Here is an 18,671-nt window from a genome sequence, read left to right on the forward strand (position 1 = left end):
ATATGTATACGCATGCGTATATATGTATATGTGTGGAAATGTATATATTTATATGCATATTTATATATAAGTATATGCATATGTATATTTGCATATGGAGGCCCCGAGTGGCCGAGTGGTCTAAAGTGCTCTCCGTTACGGATCATTGCCATCTCACCTCTGTCTGCGTGGATTGGAGTCTCGGATTCAGCCAATGTGGGTATGTGAGAAAGCTTGCCAGTAGCTTCTCGTGGGTCGGTGGTTCTTTCCGGGGTTTTCCCGGGTTCTTCCTCCATCATTAATACTGGCCGCCATGTATAGTATCGTGTGCTGAAAAATGGCGTTAAACCCTATAATAATAATAATAATAATAATAATAACAACAACATATATGCACATGGATATGTATGTATATTTGTATATGCATATGTGTATATATATATATATATATATATATATATATATATATATATATATATATATATATATATATATGTATGTATGTATGTATGTGTGTGTGTGTGTGTGCGTATGTGAATATGTGTGTGTGTGTGAATGTGTATGTGTATGTGTGTATATATGTCTGTGTATATGTGTGTGTGTATGGGTGGGAGGAAAAGAATATATTCTGCTTTAATTTAAGCTATCACGAGGCTATAGGCATCAATAAACATAATTTTATCACATTTTCGTCGAGATACAAACCTTCCTGGGACGAATTGTTGGAGCGTTGACGATTTGTTTTGCCTGAACGGAGTCTGATGATGAAGCAGATGACGATGAGTTGATCGCTAATGTTTATAAAGATACAGAGTAAAATGCCATTTGTCCAAATAGAGGAGGCAAAATACAATGCTAAGGTTATATAAAATATGTTGCGAAGTGTTACGTGTATTTGATATATATTTATTATAATTTAATTGTCTGTTTGTCAGATTTAAATATTTTTAATAGTTTTCTTACATGTTATTGTAATGTAAATTTATTCACTAGAGATGATACTTTTTCAGAACATTGTTTGACCTTGACTGTTTGACCTTGACTGTTAATTTACAAACACTAGATGTTGATCTAAATTCTGACCTTAATTCAAACTTAGTTCTTTGTACGTGATATAAACACGATCACGTGACTCCCCCTTTGATTTTGAGATTCTTTTTTTCCATAACTACGCATTTGTTAGTTTTAATAGTGATGTGTAGAGAGAGATTTCTCAGTTTGCGCTTCTTTTACACTTGGTATCAATTTGTTTTCTTTGTTTTTGGCAGATTCTGAGTAAATTATCTTTAGAACATTTGGATTTCAAAAGGATTAATTCTTTATTCTCTGGAACACCGCTCAGGTGGCCTAGTGGTTAGAGCGTCCGCCTCGGATGCGGGAGGTCGTGAGTTCCATCCCCACCCGAGTCATACCAATGACTCACAAAAAATGGTACTAACACCTGCCTCGCTTGGCGCTCAGCATCAAAAGGTTAGTGTTAGGACTTGTCGGCCTGGAGCAGGATAATGTGACTGGATGGGACATCATGCTACGTGTCTGCGGCATCATGCCCCAGTGCTAGACATCACTGTAAACTGCCACACTGCAGACAAGGTAGCTATATGACTGATTTTTTTTTAAGCTACGTTAAAAATCCAAATGACTTCAATTCACTTATTCTCTGGAAATATTTGAAGAGTGCTCACACAGATTTTGGAAAGACATTTTTTACAAGTTTCCAATACCGGGGTGCCATTATTTGTATTTCTACAAGGAACTGTGGAGAAGCACAGTACTGACTACAGCATACGTCATCGTCATCCATCTTGGATTTTACATCAGGATTCGAATTTGAAATTATTAGAACATTTATATATATATATATATATATATATATATATATATATATATATATATATATATATATATATATATATATATATAGTCTAGTAATGATTTTAATTTATTTATTCGTTTGCTATTGGAAATAATTTCAATAAGTGACGAATCCACTATTTTTGTGATTCTATGTATTTAAATGCATTTCTTTTTTGTCTTAAAATCTTCAGAAAATGGAGGAATAAAAGAATATCATCACACACACACACATAATCATGTACAACAACTGAATAAACGGAAACAATATTTTAAGCACTTTTGCTATACTATCATTATGGTCTTATCCCATTGAAACTCCTCCAAGATTCTTATATTCCTTTTATCACATTAATTTTAGGCACACCAACACTGCTGACATCAAACTTATTACTGGGTTCCATTTGAGAACACTGTGCAATAATCAGTGTAGCCCTAAAATTCTTGAATGTTCATCCAAATTAGGATTTAGGACGACAGACCCTTACACAGAACAGAATGGCATTTTTACACCAGGGCGAAGGGCGATAGTTTATCAAAACTATAGAAAAGAGACAAAGTCACGGTTCGTTACAATCTTAAATTCCTTCCTTTAGAGTGATAACAAACACATACTCAAGTCCTATGGGACAGCCGGTTAATCAGTATAAGATGTATGAACTATGTCGAATTTGTTTCTAACATTATCATGTGATCGCTTATAGTACATTAAACTACAACTACCACATACATCACTGCCTCTTGGCTTAAAGAAAATCAATATTTATATAATACATTGGACGGAAATGTAGTCACTTATATGGCGGCAACAATGTATGCATGCATGTAGGTAGGTAGGTAAGTGTTTACCTGGTCTACCGGTTGTATGTATGTATTGTTAATGTGGCATACAAATGTAAGGCCCAGTCACGTTTTTTAAATACCAGTGGGTAAGTCGTGTATAAACTAAGGTATTAGTACAAGCCATGGTTGTTGTCTAAACATACCGCAGGCTGGAGTTAATCTCTTACGCAAGGCTACCGTGACCAGAGCGACGAAACGACACTTGGTTCGGCATAGGCGTCAGTTTGAGCGACTTCTCACCTAGGTGTTACATCTTTGTCCAAGATCAGAGGAACAAAGAGGGAATCGAACCGGTGCGTGTTCTAAATCGGTCCCCACGTCGACAGACAGCGAGAAGGGCATTGTCCGCTAAGTTGATTGGATCGAATCAAAGCAACATCCAACCGGAATTGAGACGAAGGATTACTGCGAAAAAGTCACTCGTAATTTGGCGGGAATACTTAGGAGATGCTAAGGATAGACACAGCTTCGCAAAGGAAGTATTTTGGGGACAGAACTTCCGGTACAGTGAGTTCCAAGTCTCAAAGAGGGAAAACGGAAGTGCGACTAGCAGAGCAGTCTGAGTCGACAAGTCTAGTCGGTACAGAGTCAAGAAGGAGCAGGAGGAAAAGGAGTTGAGGAGGAGAAATCGGAAAGGGACGAGAAGTCGAGGAGAAGGAATGATGAAAAAGTCGGGAGTGAGAGAAGGAATAGGAGAGAAAAATAGACAGATGAGTAGAATACAAGGACAGGTGGAAAACTATCTCACACTACAAAACAAATAATGCAATAGGATATCACAGAGTCGAGCGCAAGGAGACTACTTGGTAAAATTTTATTCATTTGATTATTGAATTGTCATTAAATTGTTCTTAGTTGAATTTCATCTTTTTGTATGTTCAATCATTTAACTGGCGCTAAATAGCATATTTACAGTTAAAATAGCATATGTGCTATTCAAAATCAGTAAAGACCTGTATTAATGGAATGGCCTGACATTTTGGGCTATTTTTTTAGGTTTATTTAAGGTTTCAGGTGAAGCTTTTTCATTTGCATATATTTCTTAAACCCCTCGATGGGTTTCATTTCATTCTGGACCTGAATTGTTAATAAGCAAAGACAATTTATTATATAATGTGTGTGTGATTTAACCGTTTTTCAGTCATATCGCTACGATGTCTGTAGTGTGTCAGTTTATAATGATGTCTAGCACTAGGGCATCATGCATCATGATGTCCCACCCAGTCACTTTATCCTGGCACCAGTCTGACCAGTCCTAACACTAACTTGTTAATGTTGAGTGCCAAACGAGGTAGCTGTTAGTACCATTTTTTTAAAAGTCTTTGATGTGACTCGGCCGGGGATTGAACCCACGACCTCCCGCATCCGAGGCGGAAGCTCTAGCCACTAGGCCACCAGAGCGGTCTATTATATAATTTACTTACTCACTGTTTCGATCTTGTGCTAAAGGTCATAATCATAAAACATTTGCATACAAGTTCATGTGCTTATAAATCCAAGATCCTCCGATGGATTGTGTTGATACTTGGGATGAATCATTGCAAGTAATGACAATTATATATGCGACACATTCACTCGGCCCGTTGACCTCGGCCACAAGGTCGCTGTCATGTTGACAAGTTTGTAATGTGCTTATATGTCCTAAATTCCTTTAATTATTTCTGTTCGACTAGGGAGTCTCATTATTAGAACTTGGTACCATGAACAATTTTGTACAGCTGTACATTGAAACATACCGCGAAACGTACCATGGTAAAAATAAGTTGTATTAGGAACAAACAATTTAATGTTCTTGGACAGGCGCCTGACATTTATCTTTTTTACATAAACGTCTATCAATAAATGGCAAAATTGCTTGCTGTGATTTAGAACAATATCAAACTATATTAAATCTATCATATACTACTACTACTACTACTACTACTACTAATAATAATAATAATAAAATCAGCTCAAAACCAACTCGCACCTAACATCCACCCACCCTACCCCACCGCCTGACAACCGATACATAGATGGACTATACTTATAGTAGATTAATATCCTATGTGTGCATTAATTGTTAAGTACATTGCAATCAAAAACTTGTAACAAAAATTGGAACGAGTACGCTCACATTGTGATTCAGACCCTGTGAAAATCATAGTGATAACATTAAACAGTTTTTTCATCAAAATAGAAAGTGTTTACATTGTAATCTACACCAAAACGATTGATATACAAGGCAGAGAAACTTTGAGTGGGATGCCAATACCAAGGCAAGATATTATATTTATCAGCGGGACCACTAAACATAGAACGCAGTTACTCGACTAAAGAGAAATATCTCATTTACTTCAGAAATGACGTAAACGAATGCTGTCAATGAAAATCTTTTAAAAAAAGAATACTTGCACTTAATACATTAACATATTCTAGTAAATAACTAAAAAAAATTACATTTTGTGTTTAATCCAAAAGTTCGTCCAAAAGTTGAATTTGGTCCCAATGTCTTTCGCCATCCGGCCACCACGATAATATGTGTGACTCGTATTAAATAAGTGCGTGATTAAATGAGCTATAAATACATGTATAATATTCAAAAACTAATTTGCGATAAATTCAATTCTTTAATGAAAAAAAATAACTATATTTTCGACTTATTTTGCCATGAAAAAGTAAAACATGCGGTTAATATTAATTTCATGAAACAATTACTAAGAAATGTTCGTAAATTCTTTACTCGCGGAACCTACTGAAATATCAATACATTGAAAAAGTACCCTGGTACGTACCACCGGAAACAAATGCAATTCATTCTTCGACATGCTCAGTCACCAGTTAGATCTTGGCTTCAAGTTGACATGGTTTAAAGCTATTCTCCTCTTGCATACGATCTAGATATCTCGATAGATAGAATAAGAAAATGAGCATATAATAGAACGGTTACTGCATATCCATCCGACAAAACGAGTTCATATTTTCCCATACCAACCGTTTTATTATATGCTCATTTTCTTATTCTACCTAAGGCTTAATTATATAAAAAAAAAGACACATCAAGAAACAACGTAAATGAATGTATGCCGTATTCCAAACTAAATACACAAGCGCATATTCATCATTACACAATTTCAACATTATTACTGCGCACTTAACTCCATCCAGATAAATCTGAAATTAGTCGGGCGCTCGACATAACTTTCGAAAGAAAATGGCGTGTCTAGTTAAAATTGAAATTTGGAGTCATGTTGTGAATGAATGTGCATTGCAACAACTTTTCCATTTGATCTGGAATGAATAGATTTTGGTATCTTTTTCGATATTAAGAAATTGTGATTATGGACTGAATTTGTATGTGACAATTCCACATGAAATACATGGGAGAAGTGTGCTGACATCTGCAAATGTATTTCTGTTTCTGTCATTGAATGTTTGAAATCATAATGTGGGAAAAATATGAAGTCTTTCAATTGCAATTATCAAAACCACACCATGGAATTTAATGCTTATTTCATTCCGAGTGCAGTAAGGAGGATGTAATTGCACTTGTCATGGAAATTACAGTACAATTTCGAAATGTGTAATCAGGATTGAGAACCTGTGATATGGCTCATGTAATTCCGATTTGCAGAACTAAGAAAGTACGTTTTGAGGAAATTCAGGATGTAAAACTGTAGGTATATTTTTTTGCCATTCGTATCACCAACTAAAGAAGACAGTATATTATATGTCACTTGTATGTTATTTGTAAGGACATTTTCTTGTGTCCGTTGTATAATGTAGCTATACTAAATCCTAAACATTGTATCAACTTGGAATTTGCCAAAGCAAATGGTATGTGGCAGTCCACGAAACATCTGTTTTAGTTCATTCAGAAACAAATTTAAACAACCACAACGTAAAGCGCCTCTTACGCGAGTGTACATGATTTGTTTACAAATCAAAAGTGCTGGCGTCTGCGTCCAGTGTTTGTTCACAATAGAAAGTAGTTCCTTTATGCACGTGAATGCTATATGTGTATTGGCACGCGGGTTCAGTATCGGCTAATACTACACAATTCTGACAATGTAAAGTTAACGGGGGAAAAAATGAGCATATAATAAGGTTGTCTACTGTTGGTTTAACTACATGATACCGGTCGCCATTAGCACATCTACACCTTCAGCGTTGGCCCTAATTTGGACTATCACTAAGGGGAATTCAGGATTGTCGTTAGTAGGACCTGTGTAAGTAATTCTAGCATTATTTTAGGATTTAATTCTCAATACCGTAAGTTCTTCGTTTGATTTTCACTTGGTATTATACAGAAATAAATTATTTGTTGAATTTTAGATAGCTTGTTGCTCTTTACACTTTTCAGTTACTTATTTTAGGAGTATATAATCGTAACAGAAATAAAAATAACTCTGAGCAGACAAAAAATCAATTTATTTTCTGAAGGTCCGTTTCATATGCTTTCCAATTTATACGGAAATCAGCAACTGCTGGTTTTGTCTTCAGCCGATATACGTCCTTCAAAGTATTGCAGTTTATGACGTATATTCAGCCGAGTCTAATTTTGATCTAATGCAAACGTATTTTCTCCGATCCGTTTAAAATAGCGGACCTGCCTCACTTCATTCTTGGATGATTGTGTTCGCTACGTGAGAACGTTGTTATGTATAGATTAGTCACTAAAGAAACTTGTTGACCGTATCGCATCACCACTTATGGTACACTCTCGAATTACGAGCGACTTTGGGGACTGGATTAAGAGCTGGCAGCTCTTAATTTTTAACTGAGAATTTGAAAGTCATTTAAACTTAACTTCATTATTTCAAAGAACGGTTAATGTCAGATATTTATTTATTGACAAATCATTTTCTTCCTTCTAAACTTCAGTTTTATCACATTTGAGAATCGATTAAAGGTATGAAAAAGGCTGCGTTTGGACTTTGAACTCTCTGAGTGACTACATGTATTTCAGAAAAGTATGGAAGTCATTTAGTCTCTCAAGTATGCGACTGAATTGTAGATGAAACTGTTACTCAAGTAAACTTGAATAAGCTATTTAAGATTAGCCCATGCATACACTGATATTTTTAAACTTGAAAAGATCAGGAATGTCGCATTTTCCTTTCGCTGTTTTTACGGATAAATTACAACTATTGTTACAGACACAGGGGGAGAAAATTATCAATTAACAAATAATAAAATGCATATAGTACATAACTGTGGATACGTTCCTTCCCAACAAGTGTTTATATTTGAACTAGCTATGTTTGCGTTTTACGTGTCATTATTTGAACGTAGATTATATATAGCAAAATTACTATTCTGGACAAAATTTCGAGTATCAAGAAATGTTACCTTTGAATCATCCTTCGTGTAACAGCCTGGAGACACGATCTGTATACAGCCTTTCCCAAAATAGATTTAAAATCCAAATATGCCGTTTTTGAGTATCTCTGGGTAAAACTAGAAATCTGAATTTCAGGTTCCTGAATTAATCTTTATTCCTAGTTATGTGGCGTTCTCCTAGCAATAGTCTATCAATTTCACATACATGTACTGTACAGGTAACACATTGGGGTTACCCGGTATTGTTGATGCAATACAATACACTCCAAATGGCCTACACGTAAATAGACTCGCTTATCGAAGGGTCAAATAAATGTCAATGAAAGTAAATGTCCACCTTTTCCATGGAACTGCTTATATTGACGATAAACGTTATTTGTTTAATGACGAGTTGCCTCGTGTAAGTGGAGATCATTAATTTATGAAAATGTTAGAACGTTGACCCATCAAGTTTGCTCTTACCCGGTTGAAAAATGAAAGAAACATTTGAAGGCATATAACATCAGTATTATTTCGTGTACATTTTGAAACATTTTTGAAATCACCCCCCTCCTCCAACCAACTTAAAAGAGTCTCAAGGCGATGTTTGAGTTGGATTCTGTAGAATCATATGCAACAATGAGATGCATACTGTCCATGACTTAGATCAATCTTCAAAGCGTTGGTTGTGCGTTAATAGTTCTTAAAGTACAACCCAAGAAAAGGGAGTTAATTGACTAGTCATCTTGGCAGAGTATGTTAATTTTGATCCACTCAGAGTTCGCCGTAACGAAGAGAAGATTCGTTTAAGTAGTATGTGTGTACATGATGGTGTGTTTGTGTGTGTGTGTACGAGAATTCTTTATTATCTTATTATACTACTTACGTGGTTCTACGAGAATTTGAGGCAGGTACGTAAACCCAGAGTCAGAAAACACACACTCATTCACTGGTATATATACATTAACATGTAGCTTTATCACAAAAATGTGAGAATGACTTTAGTTGAGCATCCGGCTTTTCGAAGAATATCTTATATTGATACAACATTAGTACTAGCCTCTGAGACTTCAGTACCTCATATACTTCGTGTGCATGGATATTGCAATGTCTGTTCGTGTCGTAAACTTGGTCAACGTGTACTAATTATGCTCCTTGTTACAGATCCGTATAGGTTCACATAACTGATGGAGTACTCTGTAGTTTCCTTATTAAACAATGATGTTCTTCTCAAATATTAGTTTTCAGTTTAAAAAGCCTTAAAGGAGTCCTAAAGCGTAGGATGTGCTGCTACAGAGACGCCATATATTGTACTATATAGTTGAGCACCTTATTGTCTAGCTTTTGCATAGTACCAAACCTTAAACCAGGGGCCCCAGGTAGCAGCGTTCTCCGAGTCTTTGGGGTTGGAATCTCATGGCCAAGCCGCGGGCTTATGTATGACAGCTTATCATTAGCTTCCATTTTGTAGGTGGTTCTTTTACCAGCATAGCAATATCAAAGTTGCAATTTTTATCTTCTTGTTTTATTTTTAACATCTTGTATCGACCAATGAGGAATTTGCATTCATTAAATCGGCAGGTGCTTTGCTGAGAAACGTAAAACCAGCAGTCAGATAACTTGTGGAATATTTCTAACTGATGTTGATGTTTTATTGCATGAAGAATCATATTCCGGTCCTGTATGGTATACATTCCCTTTTGTGCATGGTATATATTCCATTTTGTTCAGAATCTAGTGTTAGGTGTTTTGATATTGTGTAAGTTCTGTCCATGACTGCGGATTGTAAGCACCAGATGTGTAAAACGTATTACACATCTAACCTTTGTCCATGATTGTTGATTAAACATTTTGAAAATGATCCTTTGCGAAAAACATGTTAGTTTGAGTTTGATTTCATTACAGAAGTATTTATCTTTTGAAAAGAACCATGGTAAACCTGATTAATGTCAGGTAGTTTCGTAAAATGTAAGTAGAGAGACCTGACCCAGTCTACGACTTTCATGGAAATTTCCATTGTAAATAATCTAGGATCATATCTTTTGTTGAATGATAAAATTCTAGTTAATGTTTTGAAGCATATACTGATTTGAGTCTTAAGGTGGGTACAAATTCACCAGCATCCTTCAGTGTCTCTATATATTTCTCTTTATTCTTTCCAACCATGAATGAACCACCTTACACTGATGTGACTAAAGTGATGTATACTGGTTTAAGCATCTTGGTAAACATTTTCCCGGAGCAGGAATCATAATTGCAAAGCACGTATTGGGACAATTGTCCCCTTTGTTCAAATCCTAAACATTTGTATTCTCCTTAGCTTTTGTAAAGGAGATTTATACATGCCTAGATCAATAGATGACAAGAGAAGAAGTTTGGAATATAATGATTTAGATCTGTTTACGAAGTATCCATTTTATATATTCATTTAAATATTACAAATTAAGAATGAGTCTTAATTCACCAATAGTTCTAGGTCTTACAAATATTAGTTATAAGGATAGTCTCTCTTCTGCTTCAGTCTTGTGTGATATCTCGCATTAAGATGACAACACATTTTACTTTGTATTTTTAATCAATAATGGGATATCGTGTTCACTAAAATTAACTGGCTGTTTGAAATTTCACTTGAACTGGTGGAATATCATTTTCTTTTAATTTGATTTGATAATTTGCAGCAGCATATAGAACTTTTTAAATCACAGGTTAGTACTTCCCATGATTTTTTAAACTGCTTAAAATCACATACCAGAACATTGACCTCGTTCCATCTGTGCAAACACGATCTTTTGTCATGACATAGGTGTTGTTTGATGTGATATCTTCTAGCCTCACCTGAGACTTACCTTCGCATGGTTCCTTCAATGACAGTCTTCTGTAAGTGGCTCCAAATCATCTCATTTGACATCTGGGAATATGGTCTATATCTACTGAAGGTTAGTGGTTTTCTTGGTGTAACGTCATTTCTATACACAATATATGACCTGGTTGGCTGTGATAGTTAAAGGCGAGCGCATCAGACGACTCGGGACCTTGGACTAATCGGCCACTCAAGTCCTCATACCACTTGCCTATCCATGGCTTCAAACTACTCGGACATCAGAAACACATAACCTCTGCATATAATTCCTCATGAAATATAAAACAGTTTAATTGGTCCAACAGTTGCACCTATTATTTTTATGTTCTGCATCTCTTTCATACGTTTGCAATCGTCATCACCATATAGAAGTTGTGTATGGCATACTAGTGGACACAAGGTGTATATATTGTACCCAATGTATGTTTTCTGAACCTATCTACATGACAGAGAGAAGAACAGATGGTGGAAAAACCCGGAAAATCTCAGAGAACCACCGACTCCCGGGATGCTTCAGGCAACCATTATCACAGTCCTAAAATAGTCAAATACAAGACTAGAGCACAAGCGGTCAGAATGGAGGTGGTATCAATTGTTAAATTCGAGCAAATCTGACCACTCTCCCACTCTGGGCTTTAACACTGCTTGGTCAACCGTGATATACCGCTCGGCTTTCCGGAGCCTAATATGACTCGACCATCCAGGGCACCTAATCTCTTCATATTATAATGCGTCATGACAAACCGAAAATATTACTTGATCCAATAGTTTCACGTATTCTATTTACGTGCTGCATCTCTTTCATGCGTTTCCAGTCGTAATCAATATAGAAAGTGTTGCTTATGGCATACTATTAAACGCAAGATGTATATATATATATATATATATATATATATATATATATATATATATATATATATATATATATATATATATATATTGTAACCTCATGGGTCTGGACAATTACTCAGGATTTTAGCTTTCCTTTTTCAGACCTTGAAGCTACAAGGGTTCGTCTGACTTTAGCAATAGAGATAAAAATAACAATACAGAAACATTACAAATCCAGGACATGTTTATTCAAACATTTCTCATCTGTAAAACAGAACTACACCCTTTTTACCAATTTACAGATTCAACTTGTATTTATAGAATTATTCTAGTAGATAGAACCATATGGATATATTTCGATTAGCTATAACCAGCCTAATTTGCTAAAACTAAGCCGGATTGTTAAACATATATAATGTGGGCAATAAGTTTTGCATTTCGGAATCAAAATTTGGGTTCCGAAATTCGTGTGTGGAAAACTCGTTTGCTTACGAGAACTTGTAATTTAAAGAATACGTTCCAAATTATTCTTCAAAATTTCATAATTAAATTCCCCTTTTCAAAATTTACCTCTCTCATTGTTATTTACTGAATCAATTTTTATTCTAGATCTGAATCTTCACCAGCCCTTTCCTCTATTCGTCTGCACCCTTATCGTCCTACCCATATCTGTCTCTGACTTTGAACAACGACGCTCTTTATATACAAGTTTGGTTTGACACGTGTAAGCATTCTGGTAAACAAAGCATGGATTAGTGGGTATTGCACTTGATCGGCCAATCCAAATCGACCATGCTGTCGGAACATGACAGTAATACACACAACTCGGTGTTTTAATTCTTCTAATTTAACATAGCATTAGACAATATGATCAGTCGTGACAAACCTACATAAATATATTATTCTCATCTTCGAATGTTTGTGCAGGTAATTTAATTTTAAAATCATGTATTGTTGTACCAAATACGCGAACGGGTAACAAGCATTGCGATGTACGAGGGGACATCTCATAATGACCACGCTCAACTACAACAACCTGTTGTGGCTAAAATCAGCTGATTCGAAGATACACAAAGTAGCGGCATATCAATATTCTTTCTGACGTCTGTTTTATGTAACTCTCTACGTCTAAGATGTAGGACCCATTAACGTTATATAACTGTTTAATGACATAATGAAGTCACTGATTCACAGGGATTTACTTTCAGTTGTAGACAGGCTAATAAGCAAAACAAAATAACGTTCCATTTGAGATCGGCAACAAACAAATTCACACAAACATAAAGCAGTGCTTTCAATCGTCGTTGATGATTTAAAGCATTTGTAACGGTGTGAGGGTGAAGATATTCCAAATATATGTGTCAGCATATATGTTTCTAGTCATGACAGAGTTCAATATATGATAAAAATATGCAAACCAAATACTAGATTATGGTTACTTTCAACTATGTGGCACTGGATAACAGTTAAACGCAGAGAGTCTTTTCAGTAGGTAGCAGGGCGTTTCTATTCACCAGACAAATTGAGATCGCATGTTAGTTCTAAAGATAAACTCCGCTTAGCAACTAGTTAAATGACAGATAGTAATGGCTATCAAGTGGATCTAGACCTACAATGCAACCTTACTTAGCGGACACAGTATATAACACCTGATCAGTTGTTGTTGTTATAGGGTTTAACGCAATTTTTCAGCACAAGATAGGCTATACATGGCGGCCAGTAGTACTGGCGGAGGAAGAACCCGGTAAAACCCCAGAAGGAACCACAGCCCACGAGAAGCTACCGGAAGGCTTTCTCACATATCCACGTTGGCCGAGCCCAAGACACAAAACCACACAGAGTTGAGATGTCAGTGATCCGTGACGGAGAGCGCTTTAGACCACTCGGCCACTCGGGGCCCCTAACACCTGATAAGATGAACTGAATTCGTGCACTGATCAATAATTACGCGTTTACCAGTAGTATCTGTGTCGGTTGTCCAAAAGGCCAGCATTGTACAGTCCACTGTAAGTCAAAATCAGATTACAGCGCCCCCATAACAAAAACAATGCAATTTGATTGATGGATCCTGTCCCCCTACCCACCGCGGGGACCCACAAGCAATGGGTCCATTTGATCCTCCTTTACATACCATTTAAATTGTTTAGCAATTGCAGAAATCACTTACATTTAGTGTCTCTCCCTCAAAGAAGATACTCTCTTTGCTCATTCTTTATTTGATGTCATGATTTTCAGCACACACATGCATATAGGTCTATACTTAAACAGCCTTCAGCGACACAAACAAGGCATTATAAAACACTGCAGTACAAACATATTGGTTTATTATGCCCATTGTTAATGGAAAGTTTAAGACATTATTACCAAAACCAAAGAACACGTTTGTGTATTACGTGTGTGCTTGTGGGCTAGTTGTGTATTAGCATCAGTAGAACAATCGAATGATTTTTTACCATGTACAGTACAACAAATAAAATACGTTGAATGAACTAGTTTTTTTTAACAAAAGAAAGAAATATAGGATAAACTTAACGAATCTGGGTTCTTTCTGGACTTGGATAGATGCATATGTCCCGTCAACATCCCCAGTACATCACTGACGATGAATTATTTATAGTAGTTAGTTCTAAAACTTACACAGCGTGAGGTATATGATATATTACAATTATATGATTCGGTCACCACTATCATAGGATTGATGATATCCTTTCAGTGAAATGTTCATCGAAAGTCCTGTTCTTGAAGACCTATAATATGGTATGTAATACAAGCGAGCTGAGAAAAAATTATTTATTATCTCTGAGTTTTGAAGTTATTTTTATGTATAAGCTTCTAAAAAGCGAATCACTTCAATATCTGGATTAATTGATAGCTGGCTATAACAATCGTAGTCATACCCATAGCAACAGACGAAACTGTTTGAATTATCTCAGTCCAATGACTTAGTGAAAATATACAATTAATGGAATTATCCATTACGGTTATGTAGCTTTAATTTATTTGTCTGCTTGACCTTTGTCAGTGGTCGAATGAAAAGTTGTGGTTTACCGGACATTTTTCATTTTTTTAAATACATGTTGTGTATCGATATTTGAGTTCAAGGTCTTGTCTTATTTAAAATGTTTGACCCACATCTTGGTCGTTTGATTCTGATAGCCTTTTGCATAAGGTTAAGGTAAACATTTTCCCCCTCATCTTTTGAGTTCAGTCTGGAATTATTTGTTGTGGTTTTCAAATATAATTTGTGAGGAATAATTTATGTTTAATTATTCATTGGAATTACAATGAAATCCTTGACATGTAAAAGCACAACTTTGGGATTATTGTGAATTCATTTAAAGATATTTTTCAATAATTCTTTATGATTTTTCAGTAATTCTTTATGATACAGCCATATCAATGGTTCATCTACTCAGTCATGACCTTTGGTACATCAGCATATTTGAAACTGCTGGAATTCATTTCGGATTATTTTGGACTGAAATCACAAGCCTTCACTTTTCCCTGAAATTTTAAATTTTATAACCAAGATAAATTTATTTGTTGATTTTTTTCTAAACTTGTTTAATTTCGCTAATTTCCGTTACATAATTTGACACCAAAAATTGGGGGCTTGTCTGGAATTTGATTTCAATTTTCAGAAACCCTCAAATATTTCAGAGATATTAAACACAATCTATATGAAAGGATTTAATTTCACGTATTTGAGAATCTTGAGTTTAAAGAGAAACTTTTTAAATGTCATATAAATGGAGAGAGTTGTTTTAAATACCGTAGGAAGGGTTAGAATCGTTCAAAAAGAACTAGTTGCATGAGTGTCTCAGACAATATTTTCTCTCTGAAGCGAAAGCCTTTCTAAGTTGTTGTAGTATTGTATTCAACAATATTTTGGGTTACGTTTTAAAAAATGACCCGTTCAGGAGTGCATGTTTTCAGTACCTATCTACATGAGTTAGCCATTCACCACAAAGAAAATATTAAATAAAATTATTGCTCTAGAAAGTACATGTTTTCGGTACATATCTACATGAATTAGCCATTCAGCACAACATTTATATTAAATAAAATTGTTGCTTTATAAATTACATGTTTTAGGTACATATCTACATGAATTAGCCCTTCAACACAACAAAATTTATATTAAATAAAATAATTGCTTTATAAATTACATGTTTTCGGTACATATCTACATTAATTAGCCATTCACCACAGCACAATTTATATTAAATATAATTGTTGTTTCAGATAGATTCGCCACAAAATATTTATATTAAATAAAATTGTTGCTCTAGAAAGTACATGTTTTCAGTACATATCTACATGAGTTAACCATTAAGCACAATAATGTATATTAAATAAATTGTTGCTCTGGAATGTACATGTTTTCAGTACAGATCTACATTAGCCATTCACCACAACAAATTTATATTAAATAAAATTGTGGCTCTAGAAAGCACATGTCTTCAATACATATCTACACGAGTTAGTCATTCACCACAAAAAATGTATATTAAATATAATTGTTATTTTAGATAGTACCCTATAGTTTTCCTTTAACAATTAAAATATCAAAATGGGCGGTAAAATTATCATGAACGTATTTTACTGCCACATTTCTGATGTCTTCTAGAGGAACATATCTGATGACGACATCATATTCTGTTTCGCATTTCATATATCGAAATGACTGAAGTCACTCTGCATTGCAAAAATAAAAACAAAATGTTAAACGTGTGAAGTTTGCATCCATGACGAATGAAAAAAGTACACCTGGTAAACATGTATGTTTTGTCGCATGTACACACTGAAACATCATAGTGTATGTCTTTGGGATCAATGTTGAAATGTAATGAAGAATATATAGAATTGTCACAATAACAAATTTTAATCAGGTGTTTGAATTACCGCCATCGTAGCAACTCTTGATGCACGTGTTTCAAGTTTTCGGAAGAAAAGTAACAACCAACCTTTCTTGAATCAAGAAGTGCTGGGACTGCTACGACAGCAAATATACCTAGCATACTGGGACTGGAATCCAAGCGGATTAAAATCAATTCTCCACTGTCCTACTTGGAGATCTGATAGCGACCGCTTAGCAGTCAGATTTATCTGACCATTGTGAATACACGATTGTGTATGCACATATGGAATGCCTCATACACTAGCCTAGTATAAACAAATTTATAAAGAGTAAAATACGCAAGTGAGATCAAAAGGTCAATATTTTTGGATAGCTGATAGTTAAACAAGGAAGTAGAAAATTATTCACTTGACCAGAAATGTTCATGGGAAAATAAGTTTATGTACCACATCACCAAATATATAAATGTATTTTGTGACGTCTGATGACCATTTTTGACACAATGTGATGCTCGCAGTGCAAACACAAGCACATTTCCAAGGTGATAATTCTGCTAAACCATTGTGTACTAAAAAGTTTGATAAATGCAAGATAGATGCTATCCATTCCATTTTTGATACATTCTACTCACGTCCACTACTTTGAAATAGTTCCGGTGGCCTAGTGCTTAGAGCGTCCGCCTGCGATGCGGTAGGTCGTGGGTTTGATCTCCGGCCGAGTCATACCAAAGACTTAAATACATGGTACCAACAGCTGCCTCGCTTGGCGCTCTGCATTAAGAGTTTAGTGCTAGGACTGGTCGGCCTGGTGTCAGAATAATGTGCCTGGGTGGGACATCATTCTACATGTCTACGGTGTGATGCCACAGTGCTAGAAATCACTATAAACTGCTACACTGCAGACATCGTAGCGTTATGACTGAAAATCCAAGTCACACCACTGCTCTGAATGGCTACCTCTTCTATGTGTGGGTGCTAGTGTGTGATTTGGATTTTTAGTGCAGCTTTAACAGTTTTAGTCAAATCGCTACGAGGTCTGCAGTGTAATAAGATGCAGAGAATATGCCACATCACATTATTCTGACAACAGGCTAACCTGTTCTATCACTAAGCTATAAATATTAAGATCTAAGTGAAGCAGCTGTTAGTACTATTTATATTTCTTCCGTATGACTTGATCGAGGTTTGAACCCTCGAAATGCCACATCCTCTGATGGCGCTTGAACTACTTAGACCACCAGAAGGGTTTTCTGCCTAGTCGAAAATTGGTAATTCAGTGTCTACGTACTTTACAGTGTGTATGGGAGTCGTACATTCTCACAGCAATTGGAGAACAACATAAATCCGAAACACATATTTCAGAGATATCCATATCTTTAATTACTAAACAATACTTGCTGAAATGTCACACAATAGCCTCAATTTAAGGAAGTTGACAGCGATCAATTTAGGAAACTATCTCAGCCACATTAATTAGGCAACGAAAATGCAGCTTTCAAAATTATAAAAGGGAGTTAATCGTTTGGCACACATTGATGCTCTTCAGCCATACTGATCAATCTACCGAATAGAAACAGAATAGGCTTCTTCTGATTGACTGATAAAATAAGCGATTGTGGTAATAGCATAGGTCACCAGAACATGACCCATAACCGGTTGCTGTCAGATGTGTATGTGGGACAATGAAAATCGGATTTTAGTCAGATTGGACTTTATCAGGGCAATAATGGTACATTAGAGCTAGTTCGGAAAACGTGACTGTAGCCATGCATTGCTAGAATAATAGAGTTAGCTAGTGTATAGATGCAAATTTATGCCGAGCTATGAAGAGCGCATTAACTTGGGGCCAGATAACAATTAATTCGATTCATGGGAAAAGGTGCTTGTTAAATCGCTCGACTGCATAATTTGTAATGTCTGTGTCAAGAACGGAAGTGATTTATAATTAAGCCTTCCTTTACTTAGCCATTAGACGACTTGAAAATAGAACAGTTAACTTTGATATTATATCGGAACTTTCAGAATATGATATTTTCCAGATTTGTCGTTTGGAATTCTCTAAGTCATTCTGACCGCAATTTTGGTTTCTAGTTCTAAAAAGGCGGTAACTATATTTAATCCTGATAGGTTACGCTAAATAAGG

At 35.6% G+C, this 18,671-nt stretch overlaps 2 protein-coding genes across 2 annotated transcripts in view; one reads left to right on the forward strand and one right to left on the reverse strand.

Moving 5' to 3' along the window:
• Window positions 1-10,885, reverse strand: part of LOC149786261 (uncharacterized) — a 24,586-nt gene extending 13,701 nt beyond the window's left edge. The window contains exon 1 of the mRNA XM_089975914.1: window positions 10,824-10,885. Coding sequence (XP_089832040.1) covers window positions 10,824-10,885 — 62 coding nt within the window. The remainder of the gene's footprint in view (window positions 1-10,823) is intronic.
• LOC149786260 (toll-like receptor Tollo) overlaps window positions 1-18,671 on the forward strand; it is a 270,288-nt gene that overhangs the window by 112,926 nt on the left and 138,691 nt on the right. The window lies entirely within an intron of this gene.

Source organism: Sinohyriopsis cumingii, chromosome 12, assembly GCF_028554795.1.
Source record: "Sinohyriopsis cumingii isolate HCF-2022 chromosome 12, ASM2855479v2, whole genome shotgun sequence".
Classification (NCBI taxonomy): Eukaryota; Metazoa; Mollusca; class Bivalvia; order Unionida; family Unionidae; genus Sinohyriopsis; species Sinohyriopsis cumingii.